General features: G+C 51.7%; 1 protein-coding gene across 1 annotated transcript; it reads left to right on the forward strand.

Annotated features, from left to right (window-relative positions):
- Positions 1–294: 294 nt before the first annotated feature.
- Positions 295–24,999, forward strand: MICALL2 (MICAL like 2). Its single transcript, XM_036392737.2, is given in 18 exon segments — positions 295–523; positions 7,239–7,287; positions 10,776–10,917; positions 13,338–13,498; positions 14,136–14,257; positions 14,619–14,740; positions 14,743–15,289; positions 15,498–15,667; positions 16,523–16,598; positions 16,739–16,854; positions 17,375–17,524; positions 20,171–20,226; positions 20,987–21,110; positions 21,557–21,647; positions 21,980–22,053; positions 22,315–22,429; positions 23,320–23,366; positions 23,458–24,999. Coding segments are annotated over 18 exon segments (2,391 nt in total). The 5' UTR covers positions 295–380; the 3' UTR covers positions 23,544–24,999.
- The last annotated feature ends 2,958 nt before the right edge of the window (positions 25,000–27,957 follow it).

Consider the following 27,957-nt stretch of genomic DNA (forward strand, 5'->3'; position numbering starts at 1 on the left):
TTTTCTCCTCCAAAAGGGGAGAAAACATCCAGTGACTAAATATGATTCACGCCTCCGCTGGTGGCCGCCCCTTCGGGCAGGACGTTTTTGTGTGGGAGCAGAGGAAACTTCCCTTGCCCTTGCTGCGGGCCCCCTTGTGCCGGGGGCGCCGCTGCCCGCTCCCCGAGGCAAGGCGGCGCCTTCCCCGCCGCTTCTCCGCCCCTGAGCCGCCGGAGAACCGCCCCAGAGCCGCCCCTTTCCCCGCCTCCCGCCGCCGGTCCGGCCGCCACCCGCGGGCTGCTCGGCCCGGGCTGGGCACGGCGCGGCGCGGAGGGTCCCGGCCCTGCCCGGCCCTGCCCGGCCCTGCCCGGCCCTGCCGAGCCCTGCGGCTCCCGCGGGCCATGGCGGCCATCCAGAACCTGCAGCTGTGGTGCCGGCAGCAGTGCGAGGGCTACCGCGATGTCAGCATCACCAACATGACCACCTCGTTCCGCGACGGCCTCGCCTTCTGCGCCATCCTGCACCGACACCGCCCCGACCTCATGTGAGTACCGTGCTGGGCATCGAGGGCCGCGCCAGGGACACCCCGGGACCCGCGCTGGGCTGTGCCCATCGACCCCGTGCCCTCCATCCCCAAAGAACCCATGCTAGGCTGTGCCCATCCCGCCTTCCATTGAGCTGTGGATGTGCTGTGTCCATCCCTCCATCCATTGAGCTGTGCTTGTGCTGTGCCCATCCCTCCATCCATTGAGCTGTGCTTGTGCTGTGCCCATCCCTCCATCCATTGAGCTGTGGATGTGCTGTGCCCATCCCTCCATCCATTGAGCTGTGCTTGTGCTGTGCCCATCCCTCCATCCATCGAGCTGTGCTTGTGCTGTGTCCATCCCTCCATCCATCGAGCTGTGGATGTGCTGTGCCCATCCCGCCGTCCATCGAGCTGTAGATGTGCCTGTGCCCATCCCTCCATCCATCGAGCTGTGGATGTGCCTGTGCCCATCCCTCCATCCATTGAGCTGTGGATGTGCTGTGCCCATCCCTCCATCCATTGAGCTGTGCTTGTGCTGTGCCCATCCCGCCTTCCATCGCGCTGTGGACCCCGTGTCCTCCATCCCCTCAGAACCCTCACTGGGCTGTGCCCATCCCTCCATCCATCGAGCTGTTGATGTGCTGTGCCCATCCTGCTGTCCATCAAGCTGCAGACCCCAGGTTCTCCATCCACCCAAGAACCCTCTTGAGCCTGTGGTCATGCCGCCAACCATCAAGTTGTGGATGGGCTGTGGCTGTCTTGCCATCCATTGAGCTGTGGACCCTGGTCTTCCACCTTCCCCAGGCTCTTGCCCTCCCTGTGGGCACATCACCAGCAGCATTCTGCTCACACCCACACTGAGAATCTCCAAGAAAAAAGCTCTGCTCTCCCAGCCTACGTGCTGGTTTTTTCCATGCATTTTTCCTTTTTCCCTTTTCTTCCCTCAGTAGCCGGATTATAAATGTTCCACATGCATCCTTTCCATTGCAGAACAAGTTCAGGCACTGATCTTTGGGGCAGCATTTCCTTCTTTGCTGTTGTGTTTGCTCTGGCTGGGCTCTCCTTGCTCAGCCCAACAGCACCACAGTACTCACAAGTCATGAGGCAAGGGCTATTTAAACAAAATGCAATAAAAGGGCAGGGCCCCACAGCCACTGGATTCCTGCACATCCTTGTTTTTCCATCTAGAGCTCTGTTTGTGGGAGCTTAAGTGCTTTTCATGCCTTGCTGGGGCCATTTCTGGTGCCCTGTGGGTTTTGAACTGTCTCTGCCCAAATGTTGACATATGGAAGGTGAATGGCCAAAGGGAGTCATAGATCCTGCTTCATAGCTGGGGTTCTTTGGGTTTGATTAATTTTTTCTTCTGGGGTCTTTGAGATGGTGGGATTGAGGGGGAAGATGAAGTCAAGGGAAAGAGTGCCCAGGAGTATTGATTTAAGCATTAGGTCTCTCCTGTCAGATGTGCCCACCTGGGTGAGGAACAGATTGGGTGGTCTGTACTGCAGTTTTCCTCCTGTCCTGCATCTTCTCCCTTTTTCTTCATGCTCCCAGGACAGCCTGCCACATGCGTTTGTGTGCAGCCATCCCTCTTGCAGGTGTTTGCTTCTGCTTGAACCCAAGAGAAGACCTCTTGTTTTCTCTCCTCTGTTACCTTGAAACTTGACAGAAGCTGGAGCAGGCTTGGGCAGCAAGACGTTGGTTCAGGAGCTCCAGGCACCCTTTGTTGTCCCAGTGCTTGCGCCGTCACCGTGGTGTTGCCATGAATGACTTCCTGACATGTTGTCATGTCCATGTGACTCCAAATATTTCCTTTCCTTCCTTTGATTCGCAGTCCCAAAAATACAAAACACCGGGGCAGAAGGGTTGAGGTGTTCTTGTGGAGGGGCTGTGACTGCTTCCTGCAGCTGGCCCATCCGGAGCACGGCTGTGCACAGGGGCTCAGCAGTGTGAGAGCTGGAATAATCCTGTTGCCCAGTTTAGTGAGTTGTTTATAATCCTTGAACTGTGCAAAAAGGGTTGTGGATAGACATTTCTTAAAGAAATTTTCCTGTGCTGGAGAGGGAAGATGTTCCTTGAGGCATCTCTCTGTTGCCATTCATTTTCTTTTATGGTGGACATTCTGCCTGACTTTATTTGGGACATCACAGAAGCTCTTTCTGACTCAGACCAGCTCAGCAAGGGCTGCCTGAAGGTTAAAGTAAGAGAAGCCTTTATTTGTCACCTCCTTCATCCGTGTCAGTGCTGTAATTCAGGAAAGCACCACGTGTACTACTGACTGGGCAAAGTCCTGCTGGAAGGAAATGGTGCTTTTGGGTGGTTGGTGGCCAGGGTTGCCAGGTGCCATGTGTCAGATCCTGGGGCAGAATTCTTGTGCAGATTCTCCATTTATCCCAAAAAGCTTCTCTGAGTGTTCCTGGTGCAGGGTACAGAGGTGGGAAGTGCAGCTGGGTGCATGTGTGACTGTGACCTCTCCTTCCCAGGGCTCCATCCTGGGCTCCTGTCCTTGCTTCTACCAAGGATTCTAGTTAAAGATTAAAAACACCAGACTGAAAGTAAAACTAGAAAGGGGTGTTTGGAGCTCTTGGTGAGTTTGCAGCAGCTCTGCTGCACAGATTACTTGCAGAACGTGATTCAGTCACAGCATCAGTTTTGCAACAGCGTGTTTTCTGCCTTGGTTTACACAAATTACATTCTTGGGCTGAGTGCAGGGGATTTCTCCTGCAGGAGCCTGAAAAATTACCAGGAAAACTTCAAGCTCAAAACATGGACATAAACACGGGCTTCTCTTGTGAGGTATGTGGCTCAGAGGGCAGGCTGGTGTGGGTCTCTCCTTCCTTCCTGTTTTCTTGCTGGAAAACATATGGAAAATATGATAACTCCTCTCAAACTTAGCCAATGTTGGCTTGTGTCTTACCAGTGAACAGGGCAAGCTGTGTAAAATTAGAAATGCATTTCCCACTCACTTCCCACTCATGCAAGGATGCTTGGGGGAGTGAAGATCCATGCTGAATTACCATGGAAATCCACTTCTTTTTTGTCCCAGATAAAGAGTGCTTCAGAGTCAGTCCCAGCTGACTCTGCCCAGTGTTTCAGGCAGGCTCCAGCTCTTTTTCTGGGATGGTTGTAGAGCCTGGGGACATCTCTTGTCAGAGGAACATGAAGCCTCATGGTAGGAGGCTGAGGTCAGCAGCTGCCACATGTGGTGGTGAAGGTTGTGCAAGCTTCAGCCAGGATTTTAGTGGCCTTGTCCTGATAAATGAGTTGAAGAGGCAGGGGAGCTGTGCACGCTCACTCAGATATTAATGCCAGATGTCAAGGAAAGGTTTTGATTAAGATCCTTCTCTTCATCCAGGATCTTGCTCTTTCCCAGGCTGCAGGCTGGTGTTCTGGGAATGGGCTGGTGGTGAAATCCCCCTTGGCAGCTGAGCAGCAGCAGTGCTCTTTCCCCAGCAGCATTTCCAGGTCAGGGGCAGCTCAGCAGGGCAGGATGAGGTCAGGCTGGGGATGGGTTGTCAGCAGCAGGCTGGGGTGAGGCAGAGCTGCCTTGGCTTGGTGGGTTTGTGGTTTGTGTGACAGGCATAGGCAGGGGAGGATGACTGGGGGTTCATTTTGGCAGCATTCTGTCTCTTGCCAGCCAGAGCATGGCAGTGTGGGCAGGCATTCCTCAGAGGAGGATGGGCACATGGAGGACATCTCCCTCCTGGAATTCCCAGCCTTGTCCCACCTTTGCATCTCCAGAAGGAGCACAGCTGAAAGCTCCTGTTCCCAGCAGAGCAGGCTGGATTTGAGCCCCCTGTGCAAGCTGGCAAAGGGTGCCTCACTCCTTTACAGTGGTCCTTTTGACTGCACATCTTATTGTCTGTAGAGAAAGTAGTACAAAAGTGCCAAAAAGCAGAAACTTTTTTGGTGCCATTGAGGCTCTGGGATTTTTTTTAAGCTCAGTCTGCTCCAAGGTCAAGTTTCCAATCAAGTTAGTGCTTGCAGCAGCAGGGATTCCTCCTGTGGAAGCACATGTGCTTGCAGAGCACTGTGACATGTTTGTGAGTGCTGGGTCTGTGCAGCTGGAGCAGGGGGTGGTCACAGAGACTTGTGGGCATGGGAAATGCTCAGCCACTTATTTGCTAAGGGAAGGGTTTGTTTTTTTTCAGAGCTAAAAACTTGCCCTGTTTTAAAACAGGAATAAAAGTATTTCTGTGCTTGTGAACTCCACTCTGATTTGTTTCCAACACTGGAGGCCTCTCTTGGGTCACATTTATATTTTTCACATTTTCCAATTAATTCAGTTGCCTGTGTTTTCTCAGTGGAGAACTCCTACTTCTCTGTTTGTATTACCTTTGCTGTCTTAGGATTACATTGGTCCAGAGAGCTTTGATATTCCAAGATAGGAGATGCACCAGCAAGATCAATTTCCACAAGAAATATTAGATGTAAGCAGTTCACCTGACTAGCCAGGAAAGAATGATGCTGAGAGGTCAGGGGACTCTTGAAATGACCAAATAACCTGGTTGTTTGCACTTTCTTTTCAGGAATAGAAGGGGATTTGAGACATTCACCATCAAAAGATTGGGGTTTTTAGGTCTCTGCTGCATGCCAGGGAGTGCACACACCACCACAGCAAACAGTGTTGAGTGTGGCTAAGGCCACTGACTGACAATAAATAGTAATTCCAGTGTCTTACATGTCAGAAGGACCAAGGAAGCTGGAGCTCCTCTTTGTTCTTGCAGTGTTTTGCTGCATTTCCATGCTACAGAGACTGTTTGGGAGCAGAACTGGGAGTGAGGCAAAGAGCTGATATCACCTCCTTCTGCTGGGTCTTAAAAAAAACCAATTTTCTGGCCTGACTTAACCCAAGGATGGCTGCATCTATTGTTCCACTGAGACTTTTTTGGCACATGATTATTTTTGTTGCTCTTTTTAATCCATTGTCTCAGGGAAGGGAAATCTTTGGGCAGGAGCACTGCTTGAAGAGAAAGCTCTGCAACTCCCTTTGATTTTGCACAGGAAGGACTCTGTGGTTTAGAGGTGGGATGTGCCTTGTCTTTACGTGCTCCTTGGGGGAGTTTAACCTCAGGGTTTTTTTATCTTCATTCCTTCTGTCCTTATCCCACACAGCAATACCAGCTGTGGGAAGCAGGGAGGAGGCAAAGGCTGTGGCATGATGAGCCAGCCTGTTTAAGGTTCCTCTCTTATTTATGATGTAATGCTCCACTTTCTGTGCTGAGCAGATAGAGGACCTGGCTTGCTCCTTGCTGTTACAAGCAGTGGAAAAAGTTCCCCCGCTGCCATACGGATCATGTGTTTCTCTCATGAATAGGGTGCTGTGAGCCAGCTCTGCCCTGGCTCTCAGGGCTACCCTGGCTCATCCCAGAGGAGAAGGATGGGCTAAGAAGGTGGGTCCACCTCAGATATAAAGGTGCTACATACAAGGAATGCAAAGTTGGTGCTGCTTTCTGTTTGTCAGTGAGAATTCCCCTCTCAGGTATCAGCCTCTGTGCCAGCAGACACAAGGATTGGAAGGTGAAACGGGGTTATCAGAAAGGAATTGACCCTGCCAACTTGCCTGGGCAGGAGGAAGCAGTGTTGGAGAGCAGGGCTGCCAGCCAGCAGCCAGTTTTGTGTTCCCTGTTTAGCAAGTGGCAGTGGGTTTCTAACAAAGCTGGTGATGCTGTTCCCTAAGCAAGGGACACACTCTGCTGTGGCTGAGGGAGCACTGCCACAGGGCTCCACTTGCAGCAGCACAAACTCTCCCCTGTGCTTCCATCCCTGTCCCAGCACATCCCAGGTTCTCAGTTCCCAGCACAGTGCAGGGAGTGTGGCTTCTGGGCTGGACCAGGGAGAGGGAAAGCAAATCTGGGGAGAGGTGAAGAGGGAAGTGATGCCTGGAGAGAGCAGAAAGGAGTTGTTGACTTTGGCTTGGATTTGTGAACAGTAATTGTCACTTCCTTTTCAGTTACTGATTATGAGCACAAATCAAAAGTTACAGCCCTAGGGAAAGCAGACAAAAATTTCTACTGGCAACTTTGGTGTTACCAGATGCAGTATGGTATGGGCAGATGTTTTCCCAGGCAGATCCCTGGTGCTGGTTTTGTGGAGTTCTGCCAGAGGAAAAAGGAAGATTTGAAGCCAGAACTCATGTGCTGCTGGACCCAGGAGCTTCTGAGATCAGAGGATATGGGTGTGTTGGAAAAGCATGTGATACATGCAGTGTGTGAGGGATCCATGAGAGACCTCCTTGGAGCTGAGCTCTCTGTGTGGAGGCAACTTTCAAGGCAGGAGAAGAACATGGAAAGTACTTTGGGGGTGACAGTGCTCATACCTGGCCAGCAGGTGTTGGTGTGTCTCTTTGAGGTGGGAGGGAAGCAAGGCTTTTCTGGGGGCCAAGAAACCACCCCATGAATTAGAGGTTGCTCCTGGCTGTCTCAGCAGAACCCCTCAATGTGCCTGGGATGTTTTTGCACCAACATGTCCTGTCCACAGGCAGCTGTGGGAGCCAGCCCTGCAAAGGCAGATGTGCCAAAATTCTCTGGTGCTGCCTGTGGGCAGGTGCTGTGCCTGCTGCACATCCCTGTCCTGGGTACAGCAGGTCTGGGACTCTCAGGTGGGATCTGCCACGCTGCCCTCTCTGGAGCTGTTCAAGGCTGGATGGGATGCTCTGTCCCCTGAGCCAGAGCTGGAAGTGGAGCAGCTCACTCTTCATCACCAATCTGAGATTTTTCCTCTTTCTGTATTTCAGAAACTTTGACTCCCTCAGAAAAGAAAATGTGTATGAGAACAACAAGTTGGTAAGTGACTTTTCATGTTTACTTTTGGTTTAGTCTGGGACGTGGCACTTTGCTCATGTGATTTAGCAACAGAAACCCTGCAGACACAGTGTGCCCATTGTGCTGTGTTCCAAACCTTTGCCTTATTCTGCACCTTCCAGCCTTCTCCTGTGGACAGCAATGTCCAGCCTGGCTGGCTGCCTGGAAGCACCTTCAGGCTGTTCACACTTCTTAGCTCACACAGGGATGCCTGTTCCCAGTGTGTCCTGTGGCAGCAGGAGCTCAGACAGAGCTGCTAGAGCTCAAAACATGGACATGTTGAGTGTGTGATGCTCCTGATGGGGGGGAGCAGGAGCTGGGGAAAAGCTGGTGTGAGAGGGGAAGCACAGGGAGTGTCCTCCCACTTCTGTTCCTTTCTGGTGCAGGGGATCAAGGTGGATACATCCTAAAACCTGTCTGGATGCTGCCTGGACACTTCAGCCTGGTATTGGAGTTTCTCATGTTCTTCCCACAAAGAAAACAGAAGTTAGGCTGGCCAACCCCCTCCTGCACTGGATTCTAGCATGGTCTTAGTGATCCAAGGAGGGATTTTCCTCTCCCTCTCTCCACTGCAAAAGGAGAGGCAGTGAATTATAACACCTCTCTTCCCCTGGCATTGCTCCATGCAGTTTCGTGGCTGCTTGACAGGAGCTTGGGATATGAGCAAACCATGGCAGCTTAGCCCAGTCTGGGCTGGAGGAGTGACACACTCTCAGGCAGTGAGCTGGCTGGAGTGCTTCTTGCCTCTGGAAGAGCTAAACTTGTCCCCTCATGGCTCCTTAGCTCCTGCTCCCCTTCATCCCTGGCATGTCCCTCACAGCCCCTGTGTGCCCAGGCTGGGGCTGCAGCCTGTGAGGGGTTGGTGACACTCTGGGGCTCAGCCCCGTGTGTTCCTCTCCTCAAGGGCAGATTCAGACCATGCATTTTGCCCTGGGGGTTTGGTGTTTGGCAGGAGTTGGGGCCTCTTCTCCATGGAATCTTGGCTGAAGTGCTGAGGATCCCTGAGTGTTGCTCCTTGTCCAGCTGGGCTGATGGTGTCTGCTTGTGTCTGGGAAATGAGCTCTGTGAGCTGCCTCTGCTGCTTTCATTAATGAAAAGCTTCTTTGTGCTTCTCATAAAGAGTTGCTTCCCTCCTTTGTTGCAGTCTGTGTGTCCCCCCCTCCTCCCCCTTTCTGAGTTTCTTTTATGTCCTTTGTTCTGCTCTCTCTTCCTTACTCCACCTGCTGTGGGGTGACTTGTCTGTGTTGTCCTTTCCCTGCTGGTGTGCTGGCTGTGCTGGCTGTGCTGGCTGTGGGACTGTCCCTCCACCTCTCTGTGCTCCTGGGCTGGAATCCCCCTTGGGCTGCTCTCCATCCTGGCTCCTACCCTGCCTTGCTCTCTCTGCCTGTCCTTGGGATACAAGGATTTGCTGATTTCTCCCAAAATTACTGCTCTGCTATTGTCCAGACCCTCCCTGATGCCTTACTCATCAGAGGCTTCTTTGCAAGGGCTGTATTGTGCCTGTAAAAAAGCTTTGTTTGAGCTGCAGCTGGCCATTTAAGGTCATCTGTCAAGGAAGAATTTGTCACTTCTCAAGTGCCACAAGACCAACCCCAGACCCGTGAAAAATTTCAGTTGGTGGCACTTTTTTGGCTAAAGATTTCAAAAATATATAAAGAGGAGGAAAGTTTCTAGAGGCTTGGAGTCAGTGCTGGTGGATGGTGGTGTGGTGTAGCAGGTGGAGCCTGTGCCAGGCAGCTCAGGTGGCCTCAAGCATATCACTTTCCCATTTTGCATGGACATGGCAGCAGTGGCACTTTCTTCCCCTGGAAAGCCCTTGGAGCTGCACTGATGAAAACCATGATGCAAAACCAACATGTTGGTCCTTTAAAGGGCAGCCTGGGCAGGCAGGCAGAGGAAGAGGTGACTGGGTCCTCTTAGGTGCTGATCCTGTTGGGTCTCCAGGCAAGAGCAGCTCCCAGGAACACGAGGGTGCTGCAGGCACAGGGGACACCATGTCCTGGTGGTGCTCTCTGCATTGCTCACCTGGCTCTGCCCAAACCAGGTGGGAGCACAGAGCATCCTCCTCTCTGTGGTCCAGCAGCCCCTGGCTCGTGCTCCGTGCCCGGTGTCACCCGTGGCAGGAGGTGGCAGGACCTGTGTCCCCACTAAACCCCACACCAGCAGTGTCCAGCAGGGAAACTCAACTGGTCAGACCAGTTGTGCAGCCAGTGCAGTGGGGAGCACTCCAAAGAATGCATTAAGTACCAGTTTGCAAGACAGGAAAGTGCCAGGCTGGGCTGGCAGCTGGGGTGACGCAGCCGGTGGTAACTGGCTGAAAGCGTTTTTAATGTCAGCTCTGTTGCATTTTTACTGGGATACCCAATGGAAAAAAATGGTAATTATCTTGCTGAAAAATAGTGGCTGTTTGTTTCTTCTAAGCAGGAGTGGTTGGCTTGTACACCAACACTGTGTGTGTCCGTGCCAGAGGTCAGATGTGGAGGGGTTTAATATATTCAAGTTTTTTTTTTAACCCTTTCACTGTGGACTTTAGCAGTAGCTATCCTTGCACCTCTGGTCCTGCAAGTGCTGTTTTCCTTTGCTGTATTGGCATTTCAACAGGGGTGCTCCAAAGGGGGAGAAAAAGGATTTTTTTCCCCATGAATTGGGAAGGAACAAGGCTGGAGAAGGTCCTGAGTAAAAGCCCTAAACTGAGCTGGGCAAGGGTGAAGTTTGGTTGTTGCAGGTTTTTTTTGTATTCTATTAAAGGCTTTTTTTCAGAGGCAAGAGCAAATAGCTTTTGCCTCCTTTACCTGCAGTTTCAAAGCAGAGGACACCAGAAAGAGGAATATTTACCCCTAATACATGTTAGGCAGCATGGAAGCAGTTAAACTGGAAGGCAGCTCTGTATCAGGAATTTTTCTGCATTACACCTCTTTTCCCCCTTTCTGCTCTGGGAGAGCAGGGTCTCTCCTGCAGCCCAATTTTCAGATGGAGAAGAGCAGGCCGTAGGAGGCTGGAAACTTCAGCACAGCACTCAGAGATGAAAGCTGCCTGCAAGCACCTACCAGCCCACCATTAATTGGGGAGAGCTCAGGTTGGGCTGGGAGCCTGGAAACAGCTCTGCCAGCCTGGCCTGACACATCCCCTTCTGCCAGCCTGGCTCTCTGCAGCTGTGCACTCACACACACAGGCAGGCTGAGGGAAGAGCAAGGCAAGCCCAGGTGAGTTACTGAGCACTGAGCTATGGCCAGCTTGCCAGGACAGATTTTTGGCTCCTTGCCTGGGTTTCTCAAGGCAGTGGCTGGAAGCCATGACTCCGTTGGTTCCTATGATGTAGGAGTTAAACTGGTGCAGCTGTTCCCCAGTAGAGTTATTTTTATTTGAGTGGGGCTGTTTGCAGTGCACTTTCTTACTTATGATGAGGAGCAGCTCTCCTGCCTGCTGTGGGTAAAACCCCTGTATTTTTATTTTTATTTTATTTTTCCCAGGCGTTTCGGGTGGCAGAGGAGGAGCTGGGGATCCCAGCCTTGCTGGATGCAGAGGATATGGTTGCTCTGAAGGTGCCAGACAGGCTGAGCATCCTCACCTACGTTTCCCAGTACTATAACTACTTCCATGGACGGTCTCCTAGTAAGTACCATATTCCCTGGAGGGCTGGGAAGCATTTCATGCTTTCCCTTGCCTCCTGACAAGCTTGGAAAAAGCAAAATAAACTGCACAGAGGCCTTTTTGGTATCAGAACTGTTTCACTGGGGGGTTAAACTCTTTGCACACCAGCCTACAGTTGCACCAGTGCTTTTGAAAGGGTACAGGGCCATGTCTTGTCTTTGAAACTCTGCCTTAAAATTTAAAATACAGTCTAAATTTTCTTGTGGTCCAGCCAGAGAGGAGCACTGAAGGTTCCTCTCCACGGTCCCCACCTCAGCTTCCCATTCTTGAGCACCTCCACCCCTGTTCCAGTCTCACCACACCTGAGGGCTGGTGAGAGCATGGAGCAGAACAAGGCTGAGCTTGTCTCTTGGGCTGTGCCAATGTGACAGCATCAGTGGTAGGGCTTGTACAGCACAGCAGCATTGATAGAAGGAAGGAGAAGAAAATTACCACCCTAACTGACATAATTGTGATAGAAATTCTGTCAAACATAAAACGGAGCTGCCAAGGCATTGTATTCATATACTGGAGAGTTTAGTTGGGCTCACAGGAGCATTTTTGTAGTCTTGGTTTATATTTCACTTTAAGCTCACACAAAATGAAGTAATATAATAAACCAATTTTACAGGTTCCTCCAGAGGAAACTTTCTAAAGTGGGACATGAATGTCTTAAGTGGTTAAGGTGAATGCAAATGGAGAGATATGTATTGAAAATGTCCTACGTCTTGGAAAGAAAGCACAATTCACTCAGAGCTGCCTTTACTGTTTAAACTCTTCTACTTCTCCACCTCTTTAGACATTTAACCATGCTTTTTCTCTCCTTCCACAACTTCTTCTCTCCCCCTCTTCATTTTTTATTTCTTGTTTTAAAACTGTTCTGATTGAATTCAAACAAATTCCGTCATGTTCGTGCCAAGTGGTGAGAACCTGGGTCAGGCTGGGGTCCTTGCCCCCTCCCCGCTGCATCTTTTCCACCCCATCATCAAGCACAGCACATTTTTATACTCCCACAAGTGTCCCTCAAAACACTTTGGTTGCATTCTTGTTGCTGGGGTGAATGGGAATGTCTGAAAATGAGCCCAGCCTGGAATGTGCCCTCTGGCACCGAGCGGAGTCGCGGACGCACAGCCGTGCCCTTCAGATGGGTTCCACAGGACCCTGGAACAAGCAGGGCACAGGAGGGCAGGCAGGGAGAGCAGACAAGGCTTCAGTGAGGTCACGCTGTTGTGGATGAGCAGAGTTGAAGCCACCCATCTTTGTGCTGGGCTTTGGGAGTTCAGTGAGGGACACAAGTGAGGGGCAGTCGGAGCCTGTGTGCTGGGTCAGCTGTGCCCTGCTCCCTGCACTAGGAGTCCTGAGTGTTTATTTGGAGAGTTGGCTTTCTTGAGGGCAGACTGCTGGGAACTGGGCTCTCTCTCTGCTCCCTGCCCTTTCTGTGTTTACTGAGCAGGGTATAATCTCTTTTCAGATGAGTGGCCATTGAAGTGTCACTTGGAAAGTGGAGCTGTGGCTCAAATATCCCACAAGGAACACAGAGACATCTCGTTCAGAATAGGAAGTGGTGCAAGAATAACATCCCTGTGAGGCACTTGGGGTTTGTGTCTGTAAAAACTTTGCACAAAGCCTTATTTCCCAGGGAAGGTTCCCTGCACTTCCCAGGGCACCATTCCCTGCTTGACTGAAGTGTGCTGGAGAATCTCTTTCCTCCACTTGTAGTGAGAGGGTTTTGAGGGGTTCTATTTCATCTGCAAAGAAAAGGGAATTGGGCATTTTCGGGCTGCTTGTGGCAAGTCTTGGTTTCCACATCAGCACCTTTATGGCACCTCCAAATCTTTGCAGAATTACCCATTTTTAGTGGTCATTTCCACATTCAACAAGGCTGTTTGCTCTGTGGGAGTCCCAGCTGGGGTGTGGAGTGCACACTTGCAGCAGTGAATGTTCAGGCTCTGTAGGAAGTCTGGAGCACAACAGCTTGAATGAAGCAAACCCTCTGTTTGCAAACCCTTCAGCTCCTTATTCATGACTCCTCTGCCTGTTCCAGCAGGGCCTGTTCCAGCTGGGATCAGTTCCAGCCAAACCATGGGCTGGAATTGAAAACCCAAGGTCTTGTTCTCACCAGCGATGGATGTTGATTTGCATTTCTTCACTTTTGCGTTTCTCTTCATGAATTCCCTGAGAAGAGAAAAATCAGCAGTTTCAGAATGTTGTTACAATTCACTTGTTGCTTCTTGCCCCTCAGTCCAGTACAGAGCTGCTCATGAAGGAAGTCTGTGTCTCCTTGTGTGCTTTTCATGTTACGCATCAGGCACCTCTTGATATTCTTACTTTATAAATTATTCCCAAACCAGTGAGTTTTCCTTATGTTTCCTTAAAAATATTCCCTTCTTCCATTCTTCCAGTTGGAGGCATGGCTGGAATCAAGCGTCCTTCCTCTGAATCTCCAGAGCAGCATCCTGGGAAGAAAACTGCACCAGAGCCTCCTAAGCCAGTGCCACCAAAACTGCCTCCTGCCCACCCACCAGCCAGAGCTAAGCCAAAGGAAACCTCTCCAGTTACCACAGTAAGAAATGTGGCTTTGGGTGTTCCTTATACCTTAAATGTGTTCAGTGAGATGGAGAGTACTGGGCTGGTGCAGGGCTCCTGCTGGTAAGGACTTAGTCCCTACATTTTCTGTTCACTATGAGTGATTTAATCCAGAGGTCTGGTTCTGGCATAGATTGAGGTGGGAATCGCTGGAAAATCATAAGTCAGCCTGGATACTTCCTGAACAGGATGTGGGTGTCTTAGGACATGGATGTGCTGCTCCTAGATATGGGGAATGGAGATTTTTACAGGATGTAATATTATTTTTACTAGAAAACGTTGATCCAATTACTGGATATGGTTTCAAAGCAGAGTAGGGATGAAAACAGGGTAGAAGCCCTTTCCCAGCTAATTTAAATCAGAGACCTTTGCCTACAGGCAGACAGAGCACCCTGGTCCTCTGGTTTTGTGGGAACATATTCCCCATGCTTTGTCCTTCCAAGGGCTGTTCCACTTCTGTGACTTCTATGACCAAGGGATTAGAGGGAGAGGGGATTTCCTGGGTGCCACTTCTCTGTCCTGGCTGTGCATGCCAAACACTCACCTTCTTGGGAGGTTTGTAGCTGTGCCCAGGGCCATGCTCTTGTCTGCTCACCCTCTGCTTCTCCCCCCAGAAAAGGGTCCTGGCAGAGAGTGGGAATGTCCCCAGCAGCAGCTGTGGAGTCTGTGGGAAACATGTGCACCTGGTGCAGCGCTACCTGGTCGATGGGAAGCTCTATCACAGGAACTGCTTCAGGTACAGCAGCTCTTCAAGGCAGGGGCACAGCCCTGGGACTCACAGGGGGCCAGCCTGGTTCTTTGGGACTGGAGAGAGTGGTGTGGCACATTTTATTCAGAGTGGAGGCAATCTGGGCTTGCTCTTGACCTGTGTGTAAGGGAAACCATCTCCACAGGTCTGTTTTCATCTACACCTTTCCTGCTTCAGGCTGTGCTATCAACAGCTCTTGTTCTGGTGCCTGAGGAGTGTGCACACAGGCTCTGCTCACTGCCAGTGTGGTGCCTTCACCCTCCTGTGGGTGGTGGAGTCGTGCCTGCACTCCCAGCTGTGTGTCTCCCAGCACTCTGGAGGATGTTTCCTGAGATTTTTGTATCCACAGGTGCAGGCAGTGTTGGAACTTGCTTCTTCCTGGAAGCTACAAAGCTGGGCCTGAGCCCGGTACGTTCATCTGTACCAGCCACCAGCAGCCTGACAATGCCCAGATCTCTGGTCTCCACAGTACTGGGAAAAGCCTGACAGTACCCCAGCCCCTACTGCTGCCAGGGCGTTCCAGAAAGCAGCAGAACCCAAGAAACCAGAGCAGGTGTTGAAGAAACCCAGCCAGGAAGGCCTCACTAATTCAACCAAGCCATCTGTTTCATCTTCTGGAAGCTCTGGCTTCAAAAGTGTAAATACTCCATGGTCCTCCTCAGCTGTAAATAAATCAGATGACTGCAAAGGTGTCTCGTTGGGGAATAAATCAGATCCCCATGAAGGCACCCCAGCAAAGCCTCCTTGGACATCCTCCACAACTAAAACACAGCAAGCACGAGAAAACTTTTTTCGGTCTTTTGAGTCCTCCAGCAATAAATCTTCTGAGACTCAAAAACAAGTGCAGTCTCCTCAGGGCCCTGATAGAACTGCCCCTGCCAGAAGCACTGCTGAGGTCAGTCGGGTGAATGCTGGGAAGGATCAGGCACGTAACCATATTATACAGGCTCTGTCTGCATCAGGCACTGCTCCAAGCAGGCCAGGAGGACTCAGTTCCACTGGCTCCTCAGCACCTGGCAGGTAAGCACTATTTCTCTCTCCCTTTTTACTGCCAAGATGTTCCTTGGGATAATTTGAGAAGCCCCTGCATCTTTCTTTGCTTTGTCCTGACTGCTCTTGTGGCTCCGTTTTAAAGGCATGTAGAGGGACACATACAAATCATTGGAACAGAGGCAAATAAAAAGGTCCATCCTTTCAAAAAGACTCATTAAGTTGTTCTTTTTTGCAGTGGCAAGTTTTCTCCCACCAGTTCTCAGAGTCCAGCTCCAAAACCACAGTCCAGCAAAACAGGGTACCCAGCACCAAAGCAGGAAAAGATTCCAGACCCTGTGCCCAAGAGCCAGGCTGCCAGCAAACCTGCTGACCCTTTGCACAAGCCAGAGTCAAAAGGCATCAAAGGTGAGGATGAATGATTCACACAGCTCTGCCTGGACACACCACTCCAACTTTATGCCTTCCTCTTGGACCAGTACAGCAAATGTGTCCATGACTCTGTCCTTTGTGTCTGTGTTTTCTGAGCTGTGTTTTCTCCCTATGTGCACTATCCCTGTGCAACTGCTCCCTCTAGCATGGGAGTTCTACTGCTCTGAGGATCTCCAGGTGTTTGAAGTTGTACTTGCTGTCATCAAGCATTGGGATCAGGTGGCTTTCAAAGGCTTAGGGTTTCCCAGGTGGGAGACCTTGCCAGAGCTTTGGGATGGTTTTTTAATTGCAGTTGCAGGTCATCCAGCCTCCTTGTCTGTTTTGTACCAAGCTTCCATCATGGTGACTTAGCAGCAGGCCAGGGGGTGGTATCTGGGGGTTCCCAGTGTCCCAGGCACTTTTGGGTGGCTGGAATTTTTTTGGGGCCAGAAGAACTGTCTGTTTGCAGTTTGCTGTGACTTTGTGGGGCTTTTTTGTCTCTTCCTGCCCCAGCCTTTGGTCTCTGAGATCTGAGCTCTTTGTGTTGAATTGCTGTTGAATGTGCCTGTTCACGTACTCTGTGGCTGAATTTCTGTAACTGTGTAGGTTTTAAAGCATTTGATATGGAAGACAAAATGCCACTGAGATTGCCTACTGCCTATTGTATCTGAATCTGCCCATGTTAAACTTGTTGAGCTGGTGCTGGTTTGCTGCAATAACATCATAGTACCTGCCCCAGTGCATGCCTTATCTCCTAGGATTCTCCTGAGACTCAAATCTGGCTTGTTTCTTTTTATTGGATGTTTTTGTTCTTGTGTATCTTTATTTACCTTGCTGTGTTCTTTTCTTCAGGAAGCACAAATGTTGCTGACAACAAGTCTGAGAGCCCAGAAGGGTGGAGATCTCGGTTGAAGCCTGTGGCCAGCAAGTGAGTGTCTTTGCAGCTGGTGGGTTTCCATGACAAATGTGACCATCCCAGGTGGAGATCCACACCAGGATGTCCAGAACTTTTCCTGTGGACCATTCAGCATGAGGGATTTTCCCTACCTTTGTCTTTTTTCTTTGCAGGGACCAAGATGGCTCTAAGAAACCTGCTGCTATCTCCCAGGTGGGAGCAGGGAGCCCAGCACAGAAGGAGCCAAAGCCAAGCCCAGTAGTTGTCCCACCAGCAAAGCAGGACTCTGGTATGAAGGATAAAAGCTTTGCCTTCATTTTGCTGCTCAGGAAAGGGACAGGCATTGTACTGCAAGGATGTGTTGGTAGAGAATGTGCCTTTGCTTTCAGGGATCTTTGCTCTCTGCACCTGCTTTAGCCTTGTGGTGCCTTTATTTTGTGCCTTTGGTGGGTGGCCTTCCATCCTTCCCCAGGGAGAGGCACTCAGTATCCATACGGTTCCCTTTTCTGCAAGACAGCCAGCAAGATTCCACTTACTCTCTTGTAGAATATTGAGAAATCTTAGTGATGGTTCCCAGCTGTTTATTCTCCTCCCAAATGTTTATTCTCCTCTTACTCTGGCCTTGTAATGAGTGCTTTTTCCCTGTTTACTTTGGGTTTATGCCCTTCATTATCATCAAGAGAGGAGGACTAGGACTAGAAATGGAGTTTGGTAGTGGTGACTGCCAGAGACGTTGGGCATTAAAGGGATTTTTATGAGATAAGGGTTGAAATTTCTTACCCAAAACCTGTCTGTGCTTCTTAATCCAGGTTCATCTGGTGGATTCACAAAGAAGTTGTTGATTCCCAGCTCAGATCTTATCAGGAGCTGTCAGAATTCAAAGCAAGACTGGAAAGATCCTGGAGGGTCTGCCAAGAAGGAGGGAGATGGCAACCAGTTGAAAACAAGCACTGCTACATGTAAGATCTCTTCTGCCTACCAAAGTCACCCTCTCCCCTGCCCTGTCAGGGAGCAGCCTCAGTGGTCACTATGGAATATGAGTCCCAGAGTTTTCTGTGCCTAACCCTGTGGCTGCTGTCATGGGGGCAGAGTTTGTGTAATTGATTTTTATTAGCCAGCTTGGCCTGAGCAGGAAGCAGCAAGGCCAGAGAATTCAGTGGGAAAGGAAGAAATTGAAATAGGAATTTTTCAAGGTCACTGCCCTTTCATTCTTTAGACTTAGTGCTATGAAGAGGACCATCTCCTAATTTGGGGAACTGGGATCTAGTTGATGTCTCTGTTCCTCTTCAGCTGAGTGGCTTTAGGAAATAAAAGGAATGCAGAGAACTGTCATCCAGAGACTCCAGCTGGCAGGACCCACAGGAGCAGGAGCCAAGGCTGCTGTTTCTTTGGTATTCAAAGATGTCCTGACCAGTTTGTCCCTACTCTTTACCCAGTTTCTTACTGCTATTTGTTCACCCACCTCTCCTCCAATGCCCAGTTATCCTTGCTCTGACATATCCCACCACAATGCTGAGGAAATTTTCTGGAGCTAACCTGATGTTTGCTGCTGTCCTGTTTCCTCAGCTTCTTTGTCTCCCCTTTCCTTGGCCCATCTTGCTGTGTCTTACCTGTCTGGAGTAGAAGATTCACACAGCAGGGCTCAGTCCTGCCCTTGATGTTTGTCTTGGAGCAAGCAGGATGGGTCCTGGTGGCTCAATGGCCTCATGCTCTATTTTTTGTCAGCTGGTTTCAGCATTGTCCTTAGCCAGCTACCAAACATTCAGTCTCCAGCTGTGTTGTCTTTTTTAAAAGTTTGCTATGCCTCCTTTGCCAGCATTTTCCCAAAGCTTCCCAGCTCCTCTTTCCTCAGCCTCAGCCCCAGGGTTCAGCTCCAGTCTCTCCCAAGAAGTGGGTGAGCTGTTAAGAGAAGGGAGGCTGGGTTCATATCTGTCTTCCTAAAGGTGAGTGATTGCCATGGGGGAGGGCCATTGGGAAATATTCCTGGCAGTGTCCCCCCACTTTTCCCCAGGCTGGTTCCTGTGCTGTCACTGGGCAGGCTGTGGGTTAGGGACGGAGCTCTTGCTCCTCTGTAGATTTTTACCTCAGCACTCAGAGCTGTGAACAGTCAGCTGCTGTTCCTGCCCTCAGTCCTGGTTGAGCTGTGGATGGGGAGCATTTCTGTAGGTCCTTCATTTTCTTTGGTGGTAGGTGGTGGTTTCTGCTGAGAAAGGAGGCTCCAGGGTTTTCCTGCAGCTGTCCTACTTCCAGCTTGCTGGCAAGCAGCCAGCCCATCCTGTGTCTGTCAGGCCACAACCTGGGGGCATCAGGGGATATCAGATCCTGGGCTGGTCACAGGGTGTCACTTTACAGGCTTTTCCCCTGCAGTGACCCTGGCCTTCTCTCCATCAGGGGTGCAGCTTTCTGCCGTGCTTGGAGGTGCTGCTGGGGCCACCTGGGAGGAGCCCAGAGGTGCAGGACTGAGCTGGGAGAGGGAAGTGTTGTTCAGGCAGACAGCTCGAGGCAGGACAAGTCCCTCTTGGAGGAATCTTTAAGAGAAGTTGCAGGCAGTGCACAGGCAGCAAACCAGCAGCATCCAGAGGGAAGAGATCCCTGACAGAGCCCAGCAGTGCAGGAACAGCACAGCCACATCCAGCACCTTCTCCCTCTGCACTCCTCCTAGAAAGCACAATGGGCAACTGGAGAGCTGTCCTTGAGCTCTTCCTCAATCTCCAGAGACTCTCAGGAGGCTCCCCTAGTCTGTCTGTCCTGCCTTTCTGCTTGTGTGTGCTCAGCCTGCATTGCTGCTGCCTTTGTTACAACCCTGCTCTTTTGGTAGCAGAGTTTTCCTCCCTTATCTCATCATCCACTCACGCCTCTGTTCCCTCTCTGTGGTAATTATCCAGCCCAGCCCCTTGGGGATCCAAATACCTCACACTCTTCTGTAGTTATCCTTGCAGCACAGTTGGGCAGAGGAAGCTGAGGCACTGTGGAACAAATACACATTGCTTAAGGATTGATTTTAATAGGTGTCCAGAGCCTGAATAATGCTGTGGAGTGGGGCCTAAGGGACTTCTCACCTAAGAAGTGTTTTGTGGGAGGAATTGAACATTAGTTTCCTGAGATCTACACTGAGGTCCCCTAGACCATCTTTGTTTCATCAGTATTTACTGATGCTCCTTTGTAAAAGAGCACTAGAGGGACATTTTTAGTGTGTCTTGGTGTTTGCTATGACAGTAACCCTGTCTTTCTGTGCTGCCCTTTGGAACCTTAATAAGGAATGGGTTTTGCCACAACAAATATCTTCGTGTTTTAACAAGATAGTGAATGAACATGCAAGTCAGTATTCTTGGGTGGAAATTCCAAAGTCACACCTGAATTAGGTGACTGTCTGTACCCTGGGGTTGAAAGCAGCAACCTGTGACCTGAGGGACAAGCCACAAGGAGTAAATCAGGCTGTGAGGAGATGTCTCTTACTTTGGTCAGGCCTTTGCATGCATGTGTATCATCTGTGACCTCTGCTGGGTAGCTGGCACCTGTTGTGCTCTGGTGGTCTGGGACAGGCACTGTCCCACACCATAAAATTATTTAAAGGTTGTTGTGATTTTTTTTTCTCTCTCTTCTAGTTGAACTCCCTGTTCCAAAAAGCAAAGGGAAGCCTCAAGTGGTGTCCCCAACCAAGGTATGGCTGGAAACCAGGTGTCAGGGGAGCAGGGTGGGGTGGTTAAATATCCTTCTGGAGTGCTTGTCCAGATATATCTAAGTTTGTCTTATTGGGAATGTTTATTTGGGTACCCAGGGAAGGGGTGAAAGGCTCTGGGGCAGAACAAGGTGGAGAAGCTGCTGGTATCTTCCGTGCAGGGAGACAATCAGAGCTGGAATCAGACAGAGCCAAACAAAACTGTGGCAGACATTGCATCCCCCACAGAATGAGGGAGAATGTCTGCAGGCTGACAGGTGTGGGGGAGTTACCACTGACAGCAGATGAGTCCCAGCCTGCAGTGGCCACTGGCAGCAGATGAGTCCCAGCCTGCAGTGGCCACTCACAGCAGATGTGTCCCAGCCTGCAGTGGCCACTGGCAGCAGATGAGTCCCAGCCTGCAGTGGCCACTCACAGCAGATGTGTCTCAGCCTGCAGGGGCCACTCACAGCAGATGTGTCTCAGCCTGCAGGGGCCACTCACAGCAGATGTGTCTCAGCCTGCAGTGGCCATTCGCAGCAGATGTGTCCCAGCCTGCAGTGGCCACTGCAGCAGATGTGTCCCAGCCTTGCAGTGGCCCTGCTCTGGTGTGAGCAGCCAGCTCTGCCCCTGTGCTGGCCTGGCCCTCGCAGGCTGTGGCTCTGTACCTGGGCTCTTTATGCCCTTTGCCATCTCTGTTGTGACCTCACCAGGCAGTCTGAGGGTTCCTGAGCTGCATTTGGCCCTACATTTTTATCCCTAGCTGCACCCAGACTACCTCCCTGAGGAGAAGATCCAGGAGAAGGTTTGTGCCATCGAGAAGCAGCTGGATGAGCTGGAATTGAAAGGAGTGGATCTGGAGAAGCAGCTGCGTGCCTGTGAGGGAGGTGAGGAGCCCTGGTGCCAGCTGTGCCCTGCTGGGGAGCTGTGGGGCTCATGTCTTACCCCTGGGCACTCTTGGCACCATTTTTAGGAGCTCAGGCTGCATGTGAGTCACCAGGTTGCCAGAGGTACCTGGTATACAAAGATAAAGCCTGGGGGATTTTCAACCTTCTCTGGCTGCTTTGTAATATATTTTTTGAGCAGGTCTTGTGTTAATTTGGCTGAGGATCAGAGTTTTGGGAGTCCAGTAGCAGAGTATCCATAAGCAGCTTCCTTGAATCCATAGGAGTGACCTGCATCCCTTGGAGCTAGGGCCTCCAAAGATTGCCAGTTTTCACTTGAGCTTGCCTGGGGCTCACCTAAGTCATCCTAGGCTCTCCCTCAAGAGATTGTGTGTTTGAGCCAGGGGGGCTGAACTGATGCAGCTTCTTGCCCTTTGTCTCCTCTGTAGATGAGTCTGAGGATGCCCTTATGGTGGATTGGTTCAAACTGATCCATGAGAAGCAGCTGCTGCTCAGACAGGAATCAGAGCTGATGTACAAGTGAGTAAATCAGAAATTCTCCTGTCTGCTTGTGCTCACTTCCTGTGAGCCCAAAAAAGTCCTGTGCCAGTTGGTGGGATGAGAACGGTTGAGGGTGTCTCTGGGAGAACTGCCAGCATCCTGATGCATTAGCTGGTGGGCTTTGAGCACCCAGGGTCTGGGAAGAGCTCGTGAGGAGGGAAACTTCAGAAATGTGGTGGAGGAAGATTTCCCCTGAGCCAGCAGCCCCTGCCCAGGTGGTGGGCTACAGAGAGATGAGACTTCAGCATGACAGCAGAAGGGTCCAACCCTGGGGCATGGCAGTAGCTCATCACTCCTGTCATTGCTTCCAGGATGAAGCAGCAGAACCTGGAGGAGCAGCAGTGGAACATTGAGATGGAGCTGCGAAGGCTCATGAGCAAACCAGGTGAGGACTGGGAGTCCTGCTGGCCCCAGGAGCCTCCACCTTGTGAGCCAGCCCTGGGATGTCCTTCAGATCTGAAGGGATTGCACTGTGGGTGTCCCCTGGCAGGGCAGACTCCCTGTGACATCCAGCCCACCTCTGCTTTGTGAGGGCGTGTAGGATGTGCCCCTGAGCGTGAGGACTGTAAAACTGGGGTGGAGGCAGGAGCCACAGTGGGGAGGTACTGCCTGTAGCTGTGAGATGGGCTTCCCTTGTCTTGTGCAGAGGAACTGAAGACTCCCAGGGAGAAGGAGCAAGAGAAGGAGCTGCTGGAGTCGTACCTGAACACGGTCAATGATCGCAATAATATTGTGGATTGCCTGGATGAGGACAGGCTCAGGTGAGGCTGCTCAGGTGGTGGGAAATGAGCCAGCACTGCTGTGTTTCCACTGCTGCCCAGGCTGTAGGGGTGGATGGGTGGCTGTAGTCCAGACTTCTGCTCCATGAGAGGTGGGTGGTCACCTGTCATCAACATCTTGTCCTGAATGCTGCTGTCTTTGCATCCTTGGCAGCTGTTGGGAAGAGATCAGGACCACAGCCCTGTTCTCTCTCCAGCTAAAGCTGCTGTGAGAACAGGGCTGGGAGATGTGGAATGCAGGGGAGGAGAGGGAGAGGCTGGAGATGGAGAGGCTGCAGGCGGTATGGGAGATGCAGGAGGAATCTGGGAACATGAAGTCAGGAATGTCTGCTGCAGCAAGTGCAAGAACAACTGTAGCCAAGAACTGGATCCTTCCCAAGTTCAAAGGAAAACTATGTCAAGTAGCTGGATTTGTGCCTCCTGATGCTGAGAACAGCCTCCATTTCTTGACCTCAGAGCACCAGCTCCTGCTTGTGGATTCTGGTACTGCCAGGACAAGGGGGTGACAGCAGTGTGCTTGTCCCTCATGGCAGTGAGCACCTCTGTAGCACCCCAGGCTGCTGTCTCAGCTTCACTCATCTCCTGGGGTGAGCTGGTGTCCCACCACTCCATGAACTCTGATGATTCATCAGCCAGCTGGGAGAAGGTCTGGAAATCCCCACACAGGCCCTTGCTTTCAAGGGAACCAGATGGAATTTGCTCATGTCTAAGACTCTAACTGTTGGGTTTTTTCCTGCAGCCTTCTCAGGGTATGCTGTGGAGGTTGGTCCTTTCTTACTGGGGAATAAGAGCAGTATTTGCATGGGCTTTGGGATCTACCAGCTTGTCATGAGCACAGGGAAGTTTCCTAATGCTATGCTGTTCCATTACAGAGAGAAAGAGGAAGACCAGATGTTGGCAGACATGATACAGAGGTTGGGTAAGGGCCCTTTCTCCTTTTCCAGGGCAGCATTGGGGCTCACTGGGGCTGTGGGTCTCAACCTGCTCTGTGTCTGCTCCCTCTCCTGCAGATGGATCTCTTGAGAGCCAGGAGCCAGAGAGGAAGAAGAACAAGTTCCGCCTGTCCAAAATATGGAAGCAGAAAAAACAAGAGTAAAGCTCAGGAGCTTGATGTTCCTTTTCCCAGTGGTCCAGAGAGACCCATCAAAGGTGTGGTCCTTCCTCAGTGCTGTGTTCCTGGAGCTGTGCAGGACTGTGAGAGGCCCCAGGAGGCCTGTCAAAGGTGTGGTCCTTCCTGAGTGCTGCTTTCCTGGAGCTCCTGGGCTGTGAGAGGCCCCTGTGCTCCCTGATGTGGAGACTGCAGGTTTGCTGACCAGAGGGACAGTGTGAATGCCCCCTGGCCCTGGTATGGAGCCCAAGGATACCTTTCCCAGCACGTGGACTTTGGAGACTGTCGTCCTTCTCTGGCTCTGGGTCAGAGCTGGTTCAGCCTTGTTGGCAGCTCAGGAGGGCAGAGCTCAGGTTGCCCACCCAGTGCCTGGCTCAGTACAGTCCTGGAAGCAGGAGCATGGCCCTGCATGGCACCCCACAGTGTCCCATCCTGTCCCCAGGGCTGTGGAAGGGCCTTTGTCCCTCCCTTCCTCCCTCCTGCTTGTGCTGTGGCTCTTTGGGCAGGATCAGAGATGCAGAGAGGGAGATGCTACAGGACAAGAGGGGTTGATGGTTCCCTTCTTACCACACCCTTGCAAACTGGAGGCTCCATGTCTGGGGGGAGCAGGGAGCAGACCCTCCTCTGTGTCTGTGGTGTGGGGTGTTCTCCACCCACAGCAGTTTCAGCAATAGTGAATTGTTTCCAGACCTCTCTTGGAAGTTGCTGTAGGCTGATTTCTCAAAGCCATGAGAGGCTGCTCACTGCTTCATTCCCTCTGTGGGGGAGATTTGTAGCCTCCTTATTTCTCTGACTGCTCAGTGAAGCAGTGTTTTCATTGTCTGTGGCCTATCCTGATGAAAATGAACAGAACCATTATTTTAATAACCTGGTGCTAACTTGGGAGCACAAGGGAATTCATGGGTTTGCCTCACCCCTGAGTCTTCTGCTTGGGACCAGTATTTCAGTTCCTGAGCTCCATCCCTGGACATCCATCACCCTCAAGGGGTGTTGTGGGTCACCCTGGTGGGAGCAGGAGTGCAGGAGCAGGTTCTGGGCTGTTGCAGGGAGCCTTTCCCCTCTTCCCTCAGTGCACCCTGCCCTGGGTGCACCCTCTGTTCCCAGTCAGCCTGGGGAGCAGGGATGGAGACAGCCATGGAAGGATCAGATTAATTCACGATGCCTCTGGTCTGTGGCCTCCTCCCTCCAGGGCAGCTGCTGGAGGTTCCTGCGGGCGCTGCTGCCCAGCAGGAGCAGGGCTTTGGCCGGAGCAGGTTCGCAGTGCCGGCGGCAGAGCAGAGGTGATGCATCCCTTTCCCACGAGGTGGCAGTGGGACTCTCCGGGCAGGGGTGTGCTGGGGTGGCACCAGTGCCCTGGAGCCCGCAGGGGGACCGTGTGTGCGCGAGTGCTGGGACACCCCGAGCCTGCAGATGCTTTCACCCAATAAAGAATTACTGGAGCAAATCTCAGCATCCCAGTGTGATATGGCTGTCCTGGGAGCACTGATAGTCCCTCTCTGGAGCTCGGTGTGCCTGTCATGGAGCAGTCCTTGCCCACAGCCTGCAGGGCAGCTGCACGTCCCGAGAGAGCCGTGGCACCAAGGGGTTTTTCACCGACTTTGTTTAGGTGTCAAACTCACCCCTGCTCTCAGGTAAACGCAATTCCCCCCTTGCTGCTTTAGCATCACACACGTCCCAAAGCCTGTGGGGTCCCAGCCTGGCCAGCAGATGGGGGACACAAAGAGGCAGAGCTGGTTGTGCCACAGCTGGACCGTGGCGTTGGTGACACGGGTGGCAGAGCTGCAGTGTCACCGGGGAAAGGCTGATGGAGGCTCTGCCTGCCTCTCTGCCCCCTGTGCTCACCCAGAGGGGAGGACAGACTGGGCTGTGGGGACATGCTGGCCACAGGGGCTGGCATGCTGTGCCTTGCCATCCTCGTCTGCTTGTCAGGAAGCTCTTTCTTCCCTGGTGTGTAAACAAGAGGGGACGGAGGAGGGCTCCTCTTCCAGACCTGGGCAGTGGCAGCAAATCCCCAGAACTAAACCTGCCTTTGTGGGCTGCCAGCTGAGAGGAGGGGAGCTGAAACCATCCCTGCTGAAGGAGAGAAATACCTTTCCTGATGAGCTATCCCAGGCTGTCAGTATCGCTGGGCTTTCATCTTTTCAGGCTCTGATTCTCCAGCCTCAAGAGTTTAGTCTGCATGGATGTGGAGGATGGTGGCAGCACCATCCAAACTCATCCAATCCTTCCCTCTCCAGCCTTCACCCACCTTGGAAACAGGCAGGAAATGGACCTCTGTAGGAATGTGATAACAAAGTGCTTAAACAACACCCCCAGGGCCCTGTGGTGGCAATGGTGGGACCTGCTGTAGGGTTGGCTTTTGTGAGAAGGCCAGGCAGCAGCCAGGGGTACACCTGCTAGCTACCTGCTCCAAGAACAGGTTTTGAAAGGAAAACTGCTCCTTCTCTCATCTGGAGTCTGTTTGAGAGGGTAGCCATGGTCTAGGGGATATGAGCTTCACCTGGAAATGCTGTGTGGGTTTAGGTTTAAGTTTCTAGGTAGAAAAATACTGAGAGGGAGAGGAGACAGAACCCAGCCTGCCTCACCGTGCTGCTGGTGTGAGGCTGACTGCAAGACTAACCTCAGTTATTTCTACAGCAAAGATTGGAGGGTAAATAGTGGAGTAGTGATCCAAACACAGTGATCCTGTTCAGAATCCCAAACTCTTGTCTGTATGGGTGGAATGCTGTCTGGCTGTGGCCAGGGTGTATCAAAACCAAGCCCTGTACAGCCTGTCCCACAGCTCCTGCACACCCTACAAATGCTGATGGTGACCATGAGAACAACCCAGCTTGTTCCTCCTTCCTCTGCCTTGAATTTGGGACTCACAGGATTTGCAATTCCACCATTCTCCTAATCCAGTGCTCGAAACGAGCCCTAGAAGAACTAAGCTGTTGGCTAAGGTGGAGAAAAGGAATGGCTTTTCTCCAACTGGCTGCTTTTAGCTGAGCTGATTCCCCTGCCTGACCCCTGTTTGCTCTCCTGGCACAAGCAGCTTTGCTCACCCTGTGGAAGTGCTCCAGGAGGCAAAGCAAGAGGATTTGGCCTTGGGACTGAGCAGGCAGGGAGGTGTTGGGAAACCAGCTCTCAACTGCCTCTCCACAGTGGTCACTGCTGAGTAATTAGGCAATCCAGGCACCCTCCCACAACCGAGTGGGAATCAAATTCCTCTCCCTTCTCCATGAGAAAGGGCTGTTTGTGCTCTGCTGCAGCCCCACCAGACGCCAAGCCCCGAGGTCAGGCTGGCAGGGGGTTGACAGATCCATTGCTGTCTGCATGTGGGTGTCTGCATTTTGGTGATGACTGAGGCCTTAATTACTCTTCTAGCTCAGCTGCTCCACTTCCAAAATGCTTTTAAGGGGGCTGAGCTTCCTGCTCATTTCCTGATGGCCTCCAGTTGGGTTCGTGGCCTCACCAGCTCCTGGATACCTGGAGTGCTGCTGCTGCTGCTGCTTTCTCTGCAGCTGAAGAGGAGTGTGGGGGCTGCACAGGGCCTGGGGCCTGCACCGGGCCTGGGGGCTGCACCCCTGAGCCTCTGCCATTTCAGAGGCTCTTGGGCATCCTTCTGCAGCTTTGGGGTGCTGCTGGCTCTGTCACTTCCAGACTTGCAGATGAAGCTGTGATTAGGCTCTGTGTGTGTGTGTGTGTGTGTCTCTCTCTCTTCTGCTGTTTTCCTTAATTACAATCTCTGAGGTAATTTCTGACGCATCATTAACAGTTCTGAGTAAACAAGGGGAATTCTCCAAATTATTTGCCATGAGCACAAAGGGAAATCGACTTTCATCGTCTCCCTCTTCATCCAAGTAAGAAGCTGATCTGCAGTGAGCATGGGGATGTTGTGGCTGCCCTCTGATGCTTTGAGTCTCTTTGAGACAGAGCAGCAACACATCCAGCTTTTCCAGCTGACTGGGGTCAATTCTGCCCACAGCTTTTTGTCCCCACTGCTGAGCAAAGTGGCTGGGACTCGTCACCATGCAAAGTGCTTCTTGCCCACCACAGCTTTGGGTGCTGCCTTTGAGTGTTCACCTCTTGTTTCCAGCTGGATGAATTGGAACACGAGCTGCTCAGGAGATGGGACAGTGCTAAAGCATCCTCAAGGCTGTGTCTCAGCTTGGAAGGTAACACCCTGGTTGTGACTGGTGGGTTGAAGGGTAATACCTGAGACCAGAGTGGATTTAATGAGGGAAAGAGGGAGCACTGATATGGAGAGAGTGCAGGGTTGGGGAGGGAAGGAAGGAGCATTGAAACAGAAGAACTTGGAGCCCAGGAAACTAAGTCTGAAAAAAACCAAAAACTAAAGAACTCACAGGGATGCTGGTGTGCCCTGTGAGAGCCACAAACACACCTGGCAGTGGGAGGAGGT

Source organism: Molothrus ater, chromosome 16 (genome assembly GCF_012460135.2).
Source record: "Molothrus ater isolate BHLD 08-10-18 breed brown headed cowbird chromosome 16, BPBGC_Mater_1.1, whole genome shotgun sequence".
NCBI lineage: Eukaryota > Metazoa > Chordata > Aves > Passeriformes > Icteridae > Molothrus > Molothrus ater.